The sequence below is a fragment of the Cinclus cinclus genome, chromosome 10, assembly GCF_963662255.1.
Source record: "Cinclus cinclus chromosome 10, bCinCin1.1, whole genome shotgun sequence".
Taxonomy (NCBI): Eukaryota; Metazoa; Chordata; class Aves; order Passeriformes; family Cinclidae; genus Cinclus; species Cinclus cinclus.
Window position 1 is genome coordinate 17,319,819 of NC_085055.1, and position 21,256 is coordinate 17,341,074.

Here is a 21,256-nt window from a genome sequence, read left to right on the forward strand (position 1 = left end):
AGGCTGAACAGGGTTTGAGTTTCTTTTGTTTGAATAGGAGAGGAGCAGTTTCCCATTGGCTCTGACAGGTTACAGGTACAAAACCAAGAGGAGAACTGAACATAACTAATTTTTCCTCTCTAATTCTGTTACCCTCTAACTTTGCATCCCTAAGCAGTCTTAAGAAATGCTGCGTCGTAGTTGGTGCATTATCTGTTAGCTGTATGTCTCCACCTTGCTATGCAGCCTTCTCTTCCAGAAAGAGTTGTTCATGTGGCTCTCTCAGCAGTTAAACAAGCTGAGGCCTCCAGCTGCTCTGGCAGCTCTGTTGAAGAGGTTGCTTTCCAAGCTAATTACCTACTTCCTCTGCAGAGGTTCGTCATCTGCATTACAGAAATAGTGTTGGACTCTGTGGAGGCTCAGCCAACACAGCTCACAACTCAGCCTACAAACTCTCAAGCTGAACTGAATCAGACAGTTTAATATACCAGGTCACGACCTGCTCTTGGAGAATTATTGTGCATGGTTCATACTCAGTTGTCCCTTTTTTACTATGGAAATTTAAGTCTTGCCTTCCCAGAAACTTGTAGTAAAGCCAGTGGGATCAGTCAGAAGTGACGTCAGTTTTAACAAGAGTGTTTTGTTAAATACAGGTCTTTAAATAGCTGGTAATTCTCTTACTGGTTAATATAAGTTCTCTTGAAGATGGCTGAGGAGGTGTCTGCCTGAGCATATGGACAGGGTTCCCAGCACAAAGCTTCATTCCTGCATCCTTACAGCATCTGGGACTTCTGATGCTCTTGTGTTTGGCTGGTTCTGCTTCTGGAGCCTTCTGGGGGGAAAAGATGAATATAAGTAAATGTCCGTGCTGTAAAGAGAAATGTGAATGTCTGTATCGTTTTTGGGTAACCTTCAAGCTAAGGCTGGAATGGCTGAGAAAAGGCCATTAAAAGCTAGTATCTCATGTTCCTTGTGAGCCTGGGTCTGTTTCAGTGATGCTGTCCCAGATACAGAAAATCCATATACAGTTTTCATCTTAAGCGTCAATAACTTGGCTACATTGCACTATAAGGGTTATATTTGTTGCCTAGTTTTTCAGATAAGGTTTCTAAATTAGGTTGCAAATAGGAAGTGGTTGATTGCTGATGTTGTACAGTGTGATTAATAAATAAATAAATAAAAGGCTAGTCACCTATTACTCTGCAGATCTCCAACCACAGGTGTAGTAAATGGTTAGAGCAGTGATCTCTCCAAGTATTTTGTCATTTGGTAGCATTCCTTATGTATGAATGCTTAAAGTAACAGGTTTTGGCTATCAATGCGTTTGAGTAAGTGCAAGTTTTTATAAATGTCAGTGTTAGGAACAGAGAATACTGGAGTTCAAATTCATTTTTATAGTGAAATGACTATTGGCAGTATGTAAATTTTGAGAACTGCCAATGCTGTTACTGCTGCAGCCTTTCCTTTTAAAGGAGGAGGGAGAAGTAAAAACTTTAAATAATGCAACAAAAAAAGGCAATTCTATATTACTTGTGTTATTTTGAGTGAGTTTCTGAAAGTCCTCTTGGGAGATTGTCTCCCCATCTTCTGTTACCAGTTGGGTGTCTCTAAACCCAACATGCTTTGGCTTTTGTTAGATGTTGTGTGGCTGATAGATCCTGCCACCTCTCTCAGCTTCCCAGGAGTAATAAATATGTAAATAATGGGAAAATAGTATGGCTCTCTAGAAAGCCTAATTTTCAGTTATGCTGTAAACCCTGACTGAACCTTAGAGTGTGGAATGATGGGAATTGGGCTTTGTAGCATTGTTTAGTAGGAAATATATGTACCTCTTCTGTAGAGTAACCTAAAAGTTGGAGAATCTGAAGGCAAACAGTCATCTCTCTCCTACTGTGCAGCAACTCACATGCCTTGTCAAGGTTCTGAAATACTAACTATTGTCTTGAGGACTCAATTTTATACCTTTAGTTTTCTTTTTTTCTTACACAGGTTTTTTCTGGTTTCTTTTTCTGTGCTTGACGGTTCTTTAAGCCCAAATGTTACAGGTATTGGTGTCTTAACCATTCTGAAGAAGAATGTGTCCTGAAAGGTCTTGGCATTCAGTCTTCTCCAAGCACAGTTCCCAGGTGGCCGTGGAGCCATCTCCACAAGTCTATTTCTACCCTCCCAGCCTGGTAGGTGCAAGAGGCAGGGCATGTGTCACTGGCCAGCAGATTAAAATTTACTTGGAAAAAGGAGAAACAGATTTGTTTGTGCAGGAGGAATGTGGTGGTGTGAGAGTCTTGCTATCAGATGACACCAAGATACCAGCAACAAGTGAAAATTAAAAAGGTTACTGGGTTTCCCTTTAATATTTTTTTAAGGAAGAAGAGATGGTAAAATCCTAAAGCAGAAGTGGGATTTGGGTGAAGGTGATGATGAAGTACCTGATAAGACACCAGCCTTTGTTAGTCCAGCACCTTGTTGACTATTTGCTTCATAAATCTGCCAAAGAATTAGTACCCTGTACCTTATTAATGGGAGCTTGCAATACTGTAGGCTTGCCTTTGGCTCCTAACAAGCCTGTGGTTGCATAGTGAGCATTGGTCATGTACAATAGTATGGGAACTGTGGTTCTACGAGGCCTTTCTTGCACAAAAAAAAAAAAAAAAAAAAAAAAAAAGCAAACTAAAAGTGGGAGCTTGAGTTTAGGCAAATGTTATGATTGTGGAACCCCTGTTCCCTCTACTGGGGTGAGTCCAGAGAAGCAGGTAGAGCCTCCTGACTGTGTTGTGAAACACTGCTGTGCTCCTTTTTTTTGGGGAAACTGGTTCTGCAGCATTAGTCTTGATGAGCTGACTGTTCCATGCTTGTTTCTTCATTATGTTAAAATACCCACGTTGCATGAAGAACTTCAGGTTGACCAAACCACTTTTTTAATGAAGGGACACCAGTAAATTAAAAGCATAATTCTGTTTAATCTTTCTGTTACCCAAAGATTTGATACTAGATCTTGGATAATTCCATGGAAACTACTTTCAATATAGGAATAAACAATTCCCAGAAACTTTAGCAATTGTAGTTGATCCTACAGCAACACGAGAGTGCACAAAAATTTGAAAATGCTGATAGAACTATGCAGTACCATAATAGTCTCCATAAGCCCCTTGCCCTGTCAACTGTATTTGCTTCATGAAGCCAAGCTAAATTTGACTTTTAAAATAATGTATAAATGAAGGAGGGAAGTAAAAAAACCAATGATACATAAATGCCTGTCTGTGTTCTTGAAACTTTGAATAGTGCCTCTGTAGTTGTTGTTGTACAGTCACAACTCAGTGGTGAAGTAAAAAACTCTGGTCAGCTTTGTGTGATGTGAAATTCATCTTTGTAATTAACTTCTGTGAGCCACCACCAAATGCTGTAGAAGATAGATACTGGTGAGAAGAATTAGTCTGGCTTGTGAACTGGAGACCCTGGTCATGAGGCTGTAGACAGCCTGAAATGGAGCTGGTCTCTCTGCACTTCGTACTCAGGGGAAATTCCCAGAAAGCAGTGGTGGTCAGGACTCTTCATAAAGAAGCACTGAACTCTAATGCCCTGCTCATGTGGGAGCAGTGCTTGGACAAAGAGATGGTTCCTATGTGGGACCAGCTGGTGCTCTGCAGGAAAATTCCCACTTGGCAGGGGAGCTGAACAGGCTTTCCAGAATGCACTAAAAACCTGAGAGAAACAGGAATAGAAGAGAAAGGATTACAGCTGGGAGAGAACCAATCTTCAGAACCAATACCATGCCTTTTGCATTTATGTGCAGTGCTGACTGTTGTGCCTGAAGTCAGACCAATGTCTTAAAAAAACCCCATCACTTCCAGCTTATCTCTGTGTAAAAATTATGTTTGTATCTTGTTGACAGTATCCTATCCTCTTCAGAGCAATGTGAGTACTGAGCTGTTAAAACCTAGCACTCATCCTTTCTTGGAAACACTCTGCAAATACTAAACTTTCCAGGTATTGAGTAATAATGGAAGGAGTTGTGAGATGAAAAGGGAGAGAGCCAACATTCAGGATGTACCAGAAAATGTGGAAGGAAGATGAGACATTTCCCAGATCTGTCATGTGGAAGAAGCCAGAACTTCAGCAGGCTGAACTCGGGTTCAGGATGAGGAGAGCATATTGAAGCTGAAGGCTTTGGTATGTAACAGGCTTAAGCAAAAGGGGAGTCAGGAGCACCTGTGAGGCAGGGGGAAGCCTACCAAGAGGCTGGAGTGTTTTACCATGCCACTTAAGTGGGCATCAGCTGAAAAACAAGACCCTGCATGTGACCTTCCCACTGCAACCAGAGTGGTCTCCTTGCTTGGGAGAAACAATTGCTGTATGTTCAGCCAGCTCCTTCAATGACTGTTAACAAGTTTGGTTGAGTATTTATTCAGTCCTGAAGAGAGCTGGTTAAATCTTCAGTTGGCCAGAAGTGAAGCTGATTTCTTTCAGCTCATATGTCAATTGAAATAAGACTTTGAAATTAGTAGCCCAGATGACAGTGACATGGAAACATCAACATCTCAGACTTGGAGAGGTTCCTGAATGTTTGTTCCAGGCTGACTTTGTCTGGTCACACAGGCTGCCCAGTGCCTGCCATGTGAGCTCAGGGGATCTGAGGTTTTTCAGCTTAATACAGCGAGACCAGCAATGCTGTGAGGCTGCTCTTCAGTTTTAGTCCCTTTAGCTGTTCTTGCTGCTGTTTGATTACAGCTACTCACAGAAATGCAGTCTGATATCTAAACTTCCTTATGCTTCATATGTCTTCAAAGAAAGTACAGAATCAATCTTGCAACTGCAAGGAGGAGCCTTTTGGATTATACGTTACTGCTGTTGGAGTCAGGCTTCAAAATAAACACTTGTAGGTGTCTCACAGTGCAGTCATTACAGATACCTAAAAAATCTATGTATGGTTCATTATTTCATCCTCCATTCACTGCAAGTGTTCTTCAACCTCTCTGGGACAGGCCTTTTCTCCAACTTGGATATTAAATATGGGTATTTTTTCTGGTCATGTTTTTTGCCTCTGATCTTGAACCAAACTAATTTCTTCCTCTTGGGAAGACTGCAGCGGGTTGGTTTGGCTCTCTGAAAATGAAGTCCTTCCTAAGTCAGTTTTTTGCTGTAGGAGGATCTTCATTGTTAGCCGTTTTTTGTGCCTGGGGCTGAAGATGTAACTTTTCCCTGCTCCACTGAATACTCTTCTAGACACAGATTAAACACTCTGTATTAATACAAGTTTGCTTTTGTAACAAGCATTCTATAGATGTAGGCTGAAATCATCATGTTCTTTTTGTTGATATAACTACTTCCATAATAATTTCATCCAAAAATTTTAAATTAGGTGGGTGGTCTGAATAGCTGAGCCTAGTGAGTGTTGAGTATCCTGCCCAGTATGTCTGAGAGTTAGTGTTTGCAGCACCAGCGTGAAGCTGAGCTCATCCCAAGATTGATACCCTGAAGACTTCATCTGTCATGAAACAACACAGAATCATCAGTGTACATAGGACATGTTTTCCTCTTCTGCCTTCCCCAGAGCTCTGTGGCTGACTGGAATAGTTGTCTAAAAATTCTTTAGTGGCTTAGGCTAAGCTCTGCAGTTAGACAGAGTTATAACTGTTACTTCAGTGTGATGTGCAGGACTTGGGGTGGTGCTGTTCAGTGAGGTGGGGGAGTTGAGTGTGCTTGCTGTGGAAATGGCATCTCATGTAGATAAAGTGTGACACTGATCTATTTTGCTCAGGAACTCCAGCATTAGCGTTAAGAACTGGATTTTCATAACAAACTGCAATGTATGATAACACTGGCTATGTTTCTTTGGATTAGTGACAGTATTTCCATTGTGTGTTGAGAAGTTTAAATTGTGGATATGGTCCTTCCTGTAAGTGCTCAGTCTAAGAAGTGGGTGACCTGCCTTAAAGAGGTACTTTTTTTGATCCAACATCTTTCAAAAGCCCACATTTATGTAAATGAATTTGCCTATAAACTTTCTGCCTTCTTAGTTAACTGTAAAAAATATAAAGGTCATAGGCAAAGAAATGCCTAGCTTGTATTTTTGTTTGATTTTGTGAAGCATTAGATTCAGATTTAACTATCACTAAGCTTTTAGCTTCAGTGTTATGAAAGCTTGTTGAAAGCTTGTTGATATTCTGTATAGCAGGTCAGCTGTTTTCCATCCTACACATCATACATCCTTTTGGATTTCTCCTCCCAGCACTGTACTTAAGCTGTTCCTTTCAGGATTGCAAATGCACTTCTTGATACTGAACTGCATAGGAGTTGACTTTGCTGAAATCCATGATGGAAACTTCTATTACAGGGATGCCACTTCTTCTCAAAGATCCAGTTACTCCCCAGTTACCTGGTTAAGTTATGCAGTGGCCATAACAGGGCCAGGCCAAAAAGTAATTGCTCTGCAACTTGTGATGGAAAATAGTATTACTCTTTTTCCATGCTTAGAGCACTGCATGGACTTTATTTCACTTACTAAATAGGTATCTGCTAGAGATTGTGCTCCAAAACAGAGACCAACCCATCTTAATGGTGTGTCAGGAAGGAGAGGTTAGGTAAATATGGAGAATTCTGTGGAAACCAGATGTGGGATGTAATTGGTTGAAACAAAAGAAAAAAACCACCCAAAATTCTTCAGCAGTGGCCTTGGGAGCAGAGTTGGGTTGTTTTGACAAGGATTCACATGTCATGGGGAAAATGCAAGGCTGTCACACTAAGTCTGTCAGGGACTGTCACCAGTAAAGTTTCTACTTGGAGACTTGCAATATATTCTGGGAAAGGCAAGAAGAGAAATGTCTGACTTCAGTTAGGCTTGTGCAGATGAAGTAGGTAAATAACAATGAAACACTGTTTTATTTGATTTCAAAGTGTCAGTCCTGTCTCTGCCCTCATAGTATGCTTCTTGCCATATAATGTGTCAAGGGTAGATTGCCCTCAAAATAGCCCAGTTTCCTGTGGTTTGCTGTCAGGATCAGATGGAGCTGCCTTAGTTGAAATCCTGGTTTTCAAATTGCAGCTCCAACTGTGCTCTGTGATTGTTATCTGGTAGTGTCCCTGTCCATCACGATGTGGGACAGGCTGTATTGCACCAACATGAACTGTTGCTTGCTTCTAAGTACATCCAGTAAGACTTTGTAATAGTTTTAGGGCTTTGAAGTTTCTTCTTGCCAAGATACTAGGTCAAGGTATAAGTCTGTTTAATATTGGGATTAAGAATTTGTTTAAACTACCCTTGGATTTCCAGGTTTGGGAGAGGAGATTAGTCACCAAACCACCAAAGAAAACCCTAAAAGCTAGCCCTGAATGTAGCTTTTCTTAGAGAGCCTCCTCCTTCAGTGTGGAGCTTCTGCCTGTGAGAGAGGGAATCCTTGCCCTTAAGAACAAGACTAGAGGTTTCAGGTGGTTTGTGTTATTATCACAGAACGCTGAAGAATATTCCTTAACAATTTTAATTTTTTTTTTAAGTGCAAGTGTACTTTCCCTGTCAGGCTGTTGGCTCTCCCCCATGTAGTTCTCTTGCTGTAGCTGGTGGTAAAGGGTGAAACACAAACCTAGGAGTGACTCATGTAACCTGCCTCGGGGGTCACAAACCCAGTCTGTGGTTCTTGAGTTTTCTTCCCGTGGGTCTCAGCTGCAGCTAGCCCAGTCCAGTCTAAGTTTTGGACTAAGCTTGAGTAGTTACAGTGGATGGCTGATATGGAGCTCCTTTGGAAGGAATTGCACTGGAATGACTTCAGAATTCCTGGGGGATTAGTAGGCTGATGGAAAAGACGTAATTATTGGGTTGGCTGTTACCCCACTTGGTAGAACAGCATTTTCACTTTTTCTTGCATAATTTAAATAAGTCCAGCAAGTTCCTCTGGTCAGAAGTATACTAAAGTTGGGTTTGGGGGAGAAAGATGTCTAAACTGCATTATTGCATTTTCAGCATTTGGCTTATTCCCCGACGCTAAACTTCAACAAAGCCAACTTTGTCCCCTCAAATGGTGTAGAAGAAAGTGGAAATGCTGTATTTGTCGCTTTCAAGTGTTTTAGCACAGTTGAAGTGCATGCTATTAAAAGATGATTAAACAAATCTGTACAAACACCAGCTGGTTTTCTGGTAGTCAAGTGCTCCAGCATGGTTTGAAGTCGCAGTGTAGGTAGGCTGGCGATGGCACAGCTCCTTGGGCTGTGTGGGAGGAGGCTGGCAGTGACAAGGCTGTGGCTCTGCTGGGCTCCAGTGCCCTGAGTGCTGCACCTAGAAGAGTGAGTGTGCCACACTGGCTGCACTGGGGGCTCCCAGGGCAGCAGGGACCTGTTCATGCATTTGTTATGCAAATAACACTTTATTCAGTCGTACACCTTCTGCAACCTTCATTCTGAAGTCAGTGAGGGAGCAGGTTCCTGGCTGGTCTGGAAATGGAAGTCAGAGCTGTTAACTGTGCAAATGAAGTGCCTTAAAAATGTTGTGAACAGGGAACATAATTTAAGGAAATTGAAGATTATTGCATGTTACTCTAAGTATCTCTTTGCCCTAACAAGAAGGGTTGAATGTAGTTTCATGATGAGGAAATACAGCCCAGTAGTTAAAGTGCTTAGTGTTTGATATTTGGGCTTGGCTCTCTGTAACCAGTTGCTGATGGGTGCAGATTGATGATGGGTCCTGAACAAAATGTTGCTGCTGCTGCTTGTGCTTCAGTTCTTTGGAGCTCATGGGTAATGGTACTGAGTTCTATCAGGTGTCAGGCCTGCAGATGAAGATATGCCCATTTTGAATGTTAACTTCATTCTGTATCCACTAGGTGCTCTATTTTCTTAAATGGAAAAGTACAGGTTGAAATCCAAGTCCAACCTTTGCATTTTAAAATCTAAAATTTTCTTCTACGTTCCCATTATCGAGAATGCCAATTATGCAGCTAACTCTTATTGTTCTAGGCAGATGTAAATTCCCACAACAGAAGGTCCGTTTGCATATGTATATATGCTTCTGTTGACTGCAGAAAATGATCTATGAGATGTACCTTGCATCATATACTAGTGGGTGAGGACCATACAGCAACACTTCTCAGCATTCATTTACCATAAAGGGCAATCTACATAGAATGCCAAGGCTCATTTAACTGAAACACAAAACTACCTGAACTTGGGTGTGGTGGGAGGTACTCTCCTAACTTGGTGGGTTTTGTCCTTTATGTAGGCGCTGATATCTAGCTATGTCATGATTATCACTGCACCTAGAAAAGCCTAGACCCAAAATCCTGGTAGTGGTAAGTAAAGAACAGGTGTGAGTTCCATTGCCAGAGCTCTGTGAATGATGTGTGGCTTCTGTGAATGATGTGTGGCATATGTGCAAGACTTGCCTGCTCTCCAGGTAAATAAGAATTTGTGTTAAAAATGCTGTACTTGTGAAAGCTGACTTAATTTTCCCCTCTTATTTTCTTACAGGCATCTCAAACCAGGAATCATGAACTGGCACTTTTTACTCCTCTTTGTTCTTGGGACTTTAATGTCTGTATGTTCCCAGTTCAATTTTTATCCTCTGGAGGAGCTTAGCTCTGATGTTGGAATCCAGGTCTTCAATCAAATAGTGAAAGCTAAGCCTCAGGACAATGTTGTTGTTTCACCTCACGGGATTGCATCAGTCCTGGGGGTGTTGCAGCTGGGAGCTGATGGCAAGACAAAGAAGCAGCTGACAACTATGATGAGATACAGTGTAAATGGTCAGTGATCCTAAGGTGGTTTTGGGTGTGTTTTGTCAGACTCTTCGTGATGTATGAGATAGCTTTCAAAGTGTGGTAGATTGGTAAACAGAGTTAATTGGTGCATGATGCAAAGCACAAAATGGACATGCTTGAAGTTAATTGGCAATTTGAGCATGGGCATTTACATATACCCAAACTGGCTTATAAGCACCTTGGTTAATGACTTCAGGGCCCTGGCTAGAACTGTTTTTGTCCTTGCCAAATTGGTGTTCCAGGACTGGGTGGATGGTGGTCCAGTGCTAGTTCTGAGCAGGAAGGTGGCAGTACCCTGTTCCAGGCTGTACTGAGCAACTTTTAATGTGCCACTCCACAGATAACACGGCAAGAGGATATTTCTTGGCACCTCACTGAAAGCAGTGCAAATTAACCATAAAATTGATATGTTCACTTTGCTCTTCAGTTTTGTTCATGTGTTCCTGCTGTCAGAATCCCTCTGTGTAGTTCTTGTAGTGCCCTCTTCTTGAAACAGCCATTTCTGCTTGCCTTTGCCTGACACTGCATGCATCTGTGTTCATATTCCTCTGCCAATGTCTGCCCCTCCAGAGGGAGTAGGCTGAAGATTCTTACAGCTTTAATTTGCATGCTATTTTTGTGAGTGTTTGCCAGCAAGACTTAACATCTTAGTGCCAGCATTCTGCCTTACTTCCAAGAATAGAAAACCCTCCAGGAGGTAAGTGCACATTTGAATCTTGAGCAGTATTGTCATATAACATGTCCTGTCTTCATTTGCTTTGCTGTTTTGGTCCTGAATTTAAAGTAAAACAAAATGATTTGACACCTTAACATCTAAATGATGTAGATTGAAATCTCTTCATGGAATAATCATCTCTATGAACATTTGAATGCTCAAAATCTAAGTACTGGCAAAAATGTTAAAGCATTATATCAACTGTTTGTATTTGGCCTTCAGACTTAACTTCAGATCTTACCTGTGAGACACAGAGGTTCTCAAACACCTTAGAAGGTAGCTACTACCTGGTCAGAGACTTGTTATGGGATGCTGCCTATGTCCTTGCACAGGTTTTCCCTGCTCTTATTGGTGGCTACCTTAAAGTCCTTTGGCAACTGTAGCAACTGCTTCTTTGGAAAGGTAATAGTTGAAGAGTATTTAATTTGTCTTTAGCTGTCTTTTAATGCAATTTAGCAGCTGGAAGCAAAGAGGAGAGCCAGCATCATGAGACCAGCCAGCTCTCCCCGGACCACCAGCAAGTGCTCCGTGGACCACCAGTGGTTCACAGAATACAGTTTGAGAACCTCTGTTATGGTATGTTCTCCAGAAGAATTTGCCCATATTGGAGATTAAACATGTAGAAATTTGTACCATTGGTGCTGTTAAAGCATTCGTGATACATGAAACAGCAAAGCCATCTGAGGCTTTTTCTTACATGCAGCTAAGAGAGTAACTCTGAACTAATTTGTTCCTTTCATATCTCTTGTTTGTCTACATGAGAAAGTAGTCAGGAAATATTTCTGCCAAAATTGTATTGGGAAACAGAGGGAACCCATTAATACCAGCCACCCAAAGATGCTGTTTGATACAATGGTTGAGCATGAAGTTGCCTGCCTGGCAGTAGCTTCCCTGTGTAGACAAGCCCTCAGTGGTAAGGCGCAACATGGGAGAACTGGGTATGGTGAACATAGCAGTTCTTCTGTGCTGCCATATGCTTTCCCTCACACACAGTGAAGGAGCTAGCACTTCGTACAATCTGCTTTCAGGTTCTAAGGATCTTGACTAAACACTGGAACATACTCCCTTTTCCTTTTTTTAGAGGCAAGCTTATGTGTTAAGAGATTAACTCCTGCTTGTAGCTGATTTAGGCTGGGAGTTAGTCTTTAAGGAAACTAAGACTCAACTTGTCAAGATTTTTATAATAAACTTCCAACTTCCTTTATTCTCCAGTAAATGAAAAGGAAGTAAAGAAAACAATTTTTGCTTTACATTCTGAGGCTCAAGATCATTTGTTATGCAAATCCTGCAGAGCTCTGAGTGAGCAGGCTGACCCTTTGACTTTGTCATTGTCAAAGAACTGACAAGTGACCTGGCTCATATGATACCAAATAGTCTTGCAACAGTTTGTTCTGTGGAAGAGTGTGATTTGTAGCTCTACACTAATATTTGAACCTCAGTGTAATCCCAAGCACTGTCTGTAACATTCTGAGCAGACAGCTAGAGGTGTAGCAGGCATCATAGTGGAGGCTCAGGTTTTTGCTGGGAATCAGTTGTGTTATGCAGATGAGACATCAGAAATAAGTATTTTGGAAGTCCTTTCAGATTGCTTGCTTTGGTCTTCCTTTCCTAGTCCAGCATTTAATGTCTGACTTTCATGTCATTAATAGTTTCATACACAGTAACTGTTGGTTTATCATGTTATTCTAAATTAAACTTGCTGTTTTTTCCAACTAGGAGTTGGTAAAGCCTTAAAGAAGATAAACAGGCTGATAGTCTCAAAAAAGAATAAAGACATTGTAACAATTGCTAATGCAGTGTTTGCAAAGAGTGGCTTTAAAATGGAAGTGCCTTTTGTTACAAGGAACAAAGAGGTGTTTCAGTGCAGTGTCAAAAGTGTGGACTTCGAGGACCCAAATGCAGCAAGTGATTCCATCAACCAATGGGTGAAAAATGAAACAAGGGGTGAGTATTGGTGAGTGTGCATAGCAGGGTGGTGTCTGAGATCTCTAGTTCAGGTGGATATACTGGAGAAAGATAAGGAGTAGAGAAAGCTCTGATGTGCAGCTTAAAACTGTCTTTTAGGTGGCATTAGTGTGATGTTTTAGACCTAGTGGGTGGGGAACCAGCATTCTTCTTGTCCCAGCAGGTGTGCCTGTGTGGTGGCCTGGAGGGATGAGTTTGGGGGTGTGTGTCCATCTCTCCATGGGATCAGAGCAGCTTTTTCTCTTCTTTGCATTCAAGTAACTGGGAGAAATCCAAGCACAGTTGTCTTGGGGCCATGTTTTCTCAAGCATAGATGCTTTCAGGCAACTCAGAGGCTTTACTCAGTAAATCAGACTTATGGGAAGCTATAGGCAGTTCAGCTTTTGCTCTGACTGCCCTAAACTGTCCTAAAATGTGACCCTGTTCTTAGGACTGACATTTAGTGGAGGATTCTTAACTAACCCTCCCCATGACAGAACTCGTGCTTCAAGCCTCTTGAACCAATTGTTAAGCCTGCCTATGCTAAAGCCACAGATAATGTTTTGCAGCATGTTCCCAGTTTAGGTGAACTATGTGTTGGGTACCTTTTGGAGCTAAAACAAGTCCCTCCTTGGATGTTAGGAGTGTGTTAATGATGTTGGATGTAGTATTTGTGAAATGAGGCCCGTCAAATTCTTTCTCGACCATGTCACCAGTTTTGCATAGCAATGTTGCAAGCGGTGTGTGAATGGGGAGGTGTTTCTGAATAGCTGAAACTATTCCATGTAGCCTTAGATCTGCTTACATGCTGGAAAGGGTAGAGCCTTGTTAGCTGTTAAAACGTCAGGCTATCAGTCAGCAAGATATGTTTATTTCTAGTTATCCCAATAGTTTACTTTTTGACAAAGTATACCATTGACTTTATGAATTTTAAATACGTTTTCCCATGGGGACCTGGCACACTCACAGGTCAAGGGGTCTAAAGTAATACATGTGTCAGGTTCTTCAAAAACAGTTGGCCAGTGTTATGACAGCAAACACTCAAGAATTCCTTTGTTTCTTCTAGGTATGATTGATCAGGTTGTAGCTCCAGATGATATTGAAGGCAGTTTGACCAGACTGGTTTTAGTGAATGCTGTGTATTTCAAGGGCTTATGGAAATCACGCTTTCGACCTGAAAATACGAAGAAACGCCCATTTTATGGAGCTGATGGGAAGACCTATCAAGTTCCTATGCTGTCCCAGTTGTCCATCTTCCGCTGTGGTAAGCTCAGTGACTCCCACTACCACCAACAATGGCTGTAGAATTCCTTTCAAACGGAAACAAGAGCTTGCTGTTGCTTCTTGTAGCTGATATAGATGGATTGTGTTGCAGAAGTGTCTCCTGCTGCTGAGGCATGGGCAAGGTACTTAACAGTTGCCTTAAGGTTGGATGCTGTGTCAAGTATTGCCTTATCCCTTGCATTCAGAAGGGAAAGTCTGAAGTACCCAAACTGAGAAATTTGCATGTTAGCTAAGCTTTGCTGTAAGAAAGAAAAATACATGTTTATATAGGCTGAGAATAAAGGAAAGCTGCCAACAGGCAGAATGGTAGAAGTTTACCTGGTGGTGAGCTGTATTTGAGAGAGATTGGAGTAGAATCAGTTTATATTTTACTGCAGACAGAGAAATGGGACTTGCACAGTTTCCAGTCCTGTGGGATCCAGAGGAGCTGAGTTAGAGCTAACATTCTATCTCCTGAGGTGTGAAACTGCTCTTCAGATTGAGTCACAAGTGAAAAGAAGTTCAGCAGGTTCTGCCAGACTTCCATCAGAGACTCTAAGAGCTGACACCAGCAGCTTGATGTGACTAACAATGTACTTCAGAGCTCCAGTTTGCAGGCTTATGGGGATTTTAGTGGTCAAAGTAAGATGGATGCTCTGATTAAAAAACTTGTGTTGCATCCTTCTAAAAAGCGCTGCCTGGAACATCCTTCCATGTGTGCTAAATACAGTCTGAGAAATAGGCCTGAGAACACAGCTTGCTATAAATCTAAAAGCAAGACATGCTGTGCTTTTAAATTTCTAGTTATACTGTTCATAGTGCTCAACTACTATTACTAGATTTATGTTAAAGTAAACAGCTGTGACTCTGTCCCAAACCTGTATATTAGAGCAGATGTAATGTAATACTTTAACTGCTGGAAGTGTGAGCTGGGGGAGGTAGGGAAGCTTACTGCAGTATGTACTAATTCTGAAGTTTCAAAGAAGTTTATAACTTAAGGTGGGGTTTAGCAAGAGTATTATCTTGAAGGCTTTTGACTTCTGGTGGTGGTTATAATATCCATTATGTTGCTCTATGTTTAAGCTAGGGAAACTATTAAGTCTAGAAAGGAACAAAAGAAATACTGCTGTAGTTACTCATTTACGGAGGACTCATTGGAGTTTCTCGTATCTCTGGATTTCCTGACACAGAGCTTCTATTTCATCTATGCTTGCAATGGGATATTTAAAAGTTTAAATATCTTAAGTATCTTCAGTCCAATCAACTTGACTGAAGCTGAGCTCCCTTATTGTTCAGTTTGCCTCAGTAATAACAGCATGTAGCAAATCAGGAAAGCAGCACTTACCTGTTGGGCAGTTTGCCTTTTGTGATGTCCTGCAGCTGATTTCTGCACCAGTGCCAGATCTGTAGGCTCCTGCCTAAGAACCACTGCCATAATAAAAAAGCTGCCAGCTTTGACATGATTCCTGCAAAACAGGGGTGCAATACTGCCAGTTTTGTAGCACTGTGAGTTTAGGGCAGGTTTCATGGCCCTGGCAACAAGATTAAATTTGTAATGAAGTTGTTGACTTTCAGTTTGGGCTGACAAGCACAGATTTAGGTGAAGAAAGGGGAAAGATAATAAGATCTTGCTGCTATCCTAAAAGCTTGCCTGAAATACTGTCTGGAGGTAAGCTGACAAATTTTAACTTGAAACTACTATAAAAAGCATTTGCTTCCCAGCTACATGCCAGAAATCCCACAGTAAGCAAAGGGAGCTTGGAGGGGGAGAAGGTGTCTCAAAGACAGTCTGACTTGGATGTGTTGCTATCTCCTTCCATCTCATCTACCTGGCTTCTTGCACTTTCTCCAAGTGGCTGCTTCCCACTATCTTGAAAGACTTCAGATTGCTTCCTAATCAGATCCTTGTTAACCAAGAAAATTAAGCAAATGCAACACACTCCTTCAGACAGGAACCAAGAGATTTTGCAATAACTCCTGGAGGAACAAGCTTGTCTGCAAAATCTCTTCAGTTTGAAATGATAGTCTGCTGCTATTCCTTGCTATTTTATTTTATTCTCAGTTTACAGTTGGTTCTGGTACAGCTGAGATCTGAAGCAGAGATCCAGCTAATTCACAGACCTGGTCATTTCTAATGTAGCTGGCTTGCTGTTCTAGACCGGTGAGATTTGTCACAGCATGTATGTTAAATGACTATTTGTTCTATAGTGTCATCCTGTCTGTGTTTTCTAGCATCAGTACAGAGCCCATGCCTTTTGAAGGGTTGCCCAGCAGGAAGTCTGGGACTTTAGAGTTGGTTTTGAGATGTGGGCAAGGCTTTCCTGACCGACTCTTCTGGCAGTAGTTGAGTTAAGGCAGCGATTTAAAGCTATAATGGTTATGGCTCACTAGTTTGTTTGGGTTTGTGTGTTTCTGTTTTTAGGCACTACAAGTACCCCAAATGAGCTGTGGTACAATATCATTGAGCTGCCATACCACGGGGAAATGATCAGCATGTTGATTGCACTGCCCACTGAAAGCACAACACCGCTCTCTGCTATCATCCCCCACATCAGCACAAAAACAATAGGAAGCTGGATGACAACCATGGTAGCAAAAAGAGTGCAGGTTATTTTACCAAAGTAAGTAGTTATATAATCCATTCCTTCTTCTGGGAGTGTTTGGGGGGTTATTTATCTGTACCTCATCTGATACCGGAGAAGGAATACTTCAGGTGATTTTCCTGCATAATACTCATGCATTCTTTTTTGTTCCAACCAGATTTACAGCAGAAGCAGAAACAGACTTAAAGGAACCTCTGCAAGCACTTGGTATCACAGATATGTTTGACCAGTCAAAGGCAAATTTTGCAAAAATAACAAGTAAGGATTTTCTTGTTTTAATTCATGGTGGTCCTTCATAGTTTCTAGCTTTGAATAAAGTGCTGCTTTACCCATGCAGTTGTCTGCTTTCTCTTGGCTAAGTGTTGCCATGACATTTGAGCTGGTTTTATGTTATAGCCAGCCAGGCATAACTGCTTGCTTCTGTTCAGCACTGCAGTGGCTTTTTATTCCCTTATCTTACATTACAACAGTAAATCATGCTCGTCAGCTTAAGATTTGATATTGCCACCTGATGGTCTTGAGCATTGTCTGAAATCTTTGGCAGGACTTAAACAATACCATACCTTAGTCTGTAGCAAATGCTGCAGCTACAGTGTGTAACCTTCCCTGAAGTATATTTTTAGTGACTTTTTCTTGAGCTGTAAGGAAGCACATATGAAAAACATTCAAGGAACTGAACCAACTCAGAGCTGTAAATATTAGTATCTGAAAATGGAGTGTAAATGCTTTTGAACTCATGGCTACAAAATGTCATCTTATTTCTCTTCTCTGCTTTCATGAAAATCCTGATTAGCATCTATAGAACTGTCTAACAAAAAAGTTTACCTTGTGCTGGCTTAATTTGTAAACAAATTCCTGTGTTTTATTGAAAGCAAGGTATATTGCCAAGTGCTTCCCCCTCCCCGAGAAAAAGAGACACATGGGAGTGTAACTTAAATTCAGATAAAAAAAAAATTGAAAAAATTTGTTAAGTGACAAATGCATGTGAGCACTTCTAAGTTAAACCACCAATAAGAAAACTTAGTAAATGGGGAGGAAGGAGGAGTAAGATAGGTTATTCCTTATTTTTGTAATGACTCACTTAGCGACTGTATTCAAAGCTATTGTTGTGTACTGCAGCTTTGGGATTCCAGCAGAGGATTGTAGCAGCTTTTAGTATTCTGAGCCATGCTGACAGAGCTGCTTAGCTACAAAGTACTTCAGGATTCTTGAGTTTTACTGAAGGTGCTATTCTCCTTGGGTCTTTCAGGAACAGAAGGTCTTCATGTATCTAATGTTCTGCAAAAGACAAAAATTGAAGTTAGTGAAGATGGAACCAAAGCTTCTGCAGCAACAAGTAAGCAATCATACTGATAGCTGTCAGACTTAAGAAAACTCCATTAGAAGGCCGTGGCACTAGGCTAAGATAGCCCACTTGGAGATCATTGCTGCAATATGCTCTGACTCACATCAGTTACTGGGGAATTACATAAAACCCATTAAAAAATCTCAACTTGCCAGTGTTGATCACTGTAAGAAATATTAACAGGCTTACTTCTAGAAAAGTGTCTTCTCATAGTTCAGACTTTATATGAGGCCACTGATAGCATGTTCTGGCAATCCAGGTTACAAAGAGGAGTAAACTACTACAGCCTTTGGGTGACAGACCAAGACTTCCAGCTCTCTGTGGGTCTTAGGTCTTTTTAAATGCTTCCTGTAAAAATAATGTGTGATCTGTGTGGCTTTAAATGTCCAAATTGGTAGGTTTTAGGCATTTGTCTGCACCTATTTGAGCCTATATATAGACACACATACATATATATCTACAAGGAAACTTCAATAGAGTATATATAATGCATTATGATGCTTGATTTGTCTCACTCTAAACTTTTTTCTTGTTTTGTTTTTGCAAGCTGCAATTTTAATAGCCAGGTCATCCCCTCCTTGGTTTATAGTAGACAGACCATTTGTATTTTTCATTCGGCACAATCCTACAGGTAAGCAGCATCTGTAAGTACTTTCTGGCTTAGAAGTTGAGTAATCAACTATGTGATGGTGACAAAGTCTGGAGCTACTGAATAACTATTAAAAAATATCTGCAAGTGGGTTTTTATGCCTTTAATTTTAGTTTATTTTATTGGGAATGCAACTTGGAACAGGGAAAAATACATTTTGACTGTCAAGTTAACAGAAACAAGCATGGTAGGTTTGTGGGTATAAAAGAAGTGTCTTAACAGTCATAGTTCCCCTGAGTGCAGAGGAAACAGCTCTTTGTTGATAGTGAATTGGTGACTAGGACCCAGATTTCTGGACAGTTGGGTAGTGAGGGCCAAGGTAGAATAAGGTGTTGGGGATCTAGGGTGCTGCTCCAGCCTGCTCTGAACACAAGTGAGTGTTCCAATATGGTGCTCATGGCTTCTTTGCAGTATGGGCTGACTCTCCTAGAGCAGAATTGCCTTCCTTGTAGTGATGTGTATGATCAATATGTCAGTTAGTGGGGAACAGTGCTGCTGCCAGCACTGGGGGGAAGAGCAGGCTGCTGGCAGCAGGCTCCATCCCAAGGCTCCACAGAGCATCAACAGGGCTGTGTGTCTCTAGAAATAGGAGCTGGCCACCTATCCAAACATGCACTTCCCTGGGCTCACAGATCTGAGGGAGCCTGGACAAGACTGACAAAGTGGCTTGGCTGTGCTCCGTGGACTTGAAGCTTTCATGGAAAAGTTTAACTCTATTTATTGATGATGGTAATCCTTGTTTTTGTCTCATCCCTCAGGTACAATCTTGTTTATGGGACAAATAAACAAACCTTGAATTTGGAAAAGACTTTCTTCAAGAAGTAAACAGGCACATCCCTGTTCTGTTAAATATTTGTACACTACTCTGACTTCACTCAAGAACTAGTTTTAACCACTGACTAGGTTTTGAAACAGGAGTCAACATAGTTCTGGCTTTGTGGGGAAAATACAGATTGAAAACTACAGTATCTCTTCAAAATGTCTAAAAGATTCTCTAAACTACTGAATGGTTACCTATGCTAACAGCTTCTGAGCTTTTTCTGTATCTACTAAGAATTTTATGTATGGCTTTTTGTGAGAGGATTTTAACAAAGAATGATAAACATTTCTATTAATGTTGGTTTCTTGTGTGTGGAAAAGATCTAATTTTGTAGATACCACCTATCAAGATTACTTTTGGTTCTTGAGTATCTTGGTACCTGGATATTCTTGGTAGAAATAGAATAAAAGTTCTAGCAGTTTTTATATAGTGCATGTATCACTGAGAATTTTAAAACTAATGTGGTGTTCAATACACATCGCATTGTCCTGTCTCATTGTAATGTAAACTTGTTGTTGCTAGTATACACTTTCTATTGGATTTAAATTTTATATTTGTTTTTGTACAAAGGAAAGAAATAAAACTGCATTATGAACAGTCAGTGTTGTGGATCGTGGATGTGCTGATAGATATTGGAGTCCAGAGCCCTGTGTAATTGTTTGATATTTACTTTTAAGAAGGGTGAAAGGAGGGACATCTTTTGTGAGACCTTGTTGTTGTGTGTTAGGGGGGTGTTGGTTTTTTTCTTTGTGGTGGGGTTTGTTTGATTGTTTAGGATTTTGCTTGTTTGTTTAGTCCCTCCTTCTGATGATGTTTTTTTGAGTCATTCTGCTGTGGATTAATTGATCCATTGGTTTGGCATCTGAAGTAAACTCTGTTTTGCTATGCCTAAGTTACTGCTGGAAACTGTCCCATGAGGACATCTCAGTTCACCTTTGAGGCCTTTCCTCCTGTTCCTGTGGTGCAGTTTATATGCAGATGGACATCTCTTCATGCCCCTTGCAGGATTCTCCTGTGTACAGAACCCTTTCCAAATGATAAGCAGTAAATCGCTATGGCTTGTCATAGATGGTTCTTTGTTGTACTGCTTCTGTGGCAATTGAGGGATTTGGGTAGGTGAGGTAAATCCTTGGCAGCTCTGAAGGGCATACTTACAGGGAGAAAGGGCTGCTGGTCTCAGGGGAGAAATTCCTGTAGATTCAGCCCTGGTGGTAGAAGTAGGTGACTGTAGCATGTATCCATAAAGTGGAGAGTGAGTGTTGAGCCTCTTGGTCAGGTAAGAAAACAAGTTGGAGAAAATACTTCCAGCTGAAAATACCTGAATGTGTTGTGCAGGGCCAGTCCAAACCCCTGAGAGCTCGTAATATGCTGCCAGATATTGAGCCAATCTGCTTGCCTCTTTTCCTGTTCAAGTTGAACACTGCAATCATCTGTGCAAGAAGAATAAATCTGTAGGTATTTTATGGGATGTATTAGCTGCCCACCACCCAATCCACAAAAGCTGGAAAAGGAGTGCTCCTGCTGCATGCTGGGGGCTAGGTCTCCTGCAATAGGTGAATGGAGAAACTAGCATGGCCTCATTGTCTTCCTGTCTTGTTGAAGACAAAGTGAATCCTGGAGGTGAGGAAGAAAAAAGAAACTCAAAAGCAACAACCAAAGAATAACTAAATATGGGGATCATGTAACTAAAGATTCTGGTCCTGAGCAGGAGAGCTCTCCTGGCTAACCCAGCCACACCTGTCTTCAATTCCTTGCATCTGGCTGTAAGAAGCCCAAGTAAAAACAGAATAGTTACTGGGTTGTAAACAACTTGAGTGACATTTCCATTAGTTTGTCTTGCATCTGTTTTGGGTACAGTTTGTCCTGCAAGAATAGAGAAATGTTGCCTCACAGAAACTACAGAGCCAGGACCTGAGCTGGAATTAATTCACGCACAAATTGTAATTTTTTGACTACTGGGGTGCAAGGCGTCATTTTTGGGCTCTGGAGCAGCGTGGGGTTGTATTTCAGAGTAACAGCTGCTGTTTTATTATCAAAGTAAAGTTGCAATATCAGAATTTTCCAGTTGCTTCTATTTAATGTTTGAGTTAAGAATTCAAATATTACAGGGTTGGCATTGAAGCTGAACTCCCACAGGACTTACACACGGCAGCACTGTCTGCTCTGGGCAGCAAGCAGGTTTGGGATTAGGTTTGGGC

The 21,256-nt window shown here is 41.2% G+C and overlaps 1 protein-coding gene across 3 annotated transcripts; it reads left to right on the top strand.

Annotated features, from left to right (window-relative positions):
- The first annotated feature begins 9,448 nt into the window (after positions 1-9,448).
- On the top strand, positions 9,449-19,116 carry SERPINE2 (serpin family E member 2). 3 transcript variants are annotated; one of them, XM_062499178.1, is made up of 10 exons: positions 9,449-9,708; positions 10,397-10,416; positions 10,891-11,010; positions 12,151-12,378; positions 13,445-13,642; positions 16,064-16,262; positions 16,402-16,502; positions 17,494-17,580; positions 18,137-18,220; positions 18,997-19,116. In XM_062499178.1, the coding sequence occupies exons 1-10, from the start codon at positions 9,449-9,451 to the stop codon at positions 19,032-19,034; spliced, it is 1,335 nt and encodes a 444-aa protein (XP_062355162.1). In that variant the 3' UTR covers positions 19,035-19,116. The 3 variants fall into 3 exon arrangements, with proteins under 3 accessions (XP_062355162.1, XP_062355164.1, XP_062355163.1); XM_062499180.1 differs by lacking the exons at positions 10,397-10,416; positions 10,891-11,010 and adding an exon at positions 16,624-16,626 and having other exon boundaries at positions 9,449-9,704; XM_062499179.1 differs by lacking the exons at positions 10,397-10,416; positions 10,891-11,010 and having other exon boundaries at positions 9,449-9,704.
- The last annotated feature ends 2,140 nt before the right edge of the window (positions 19,117-21,256 follow it).

Excerpts from the sequence above, each read along its gene's own strand:
- SERPINE2 (XM_062499178.1), top strand. The coding sequence starts at position 9,449 with ATGAACTGGCACTTTTTACTCCTCTTTGTTCTTGGGACTTTAATGTCT. Across the intron at positions 9,709-10,396 it reads AGATACAGTGTAAATGGTCA|AATAGAAAACCCTCCAGGAG; the intron begins GTGATCCTAAGG and ends CTTACTTCCAAG. Across the intron at positions 10,417-10,890 it reads AATAGAAAACCCTCCAGGAG|CAGCTGGAAGCAAAGAGGAG; the intron begins GTAAGTGCACAT and ends AATGCAATTTAG.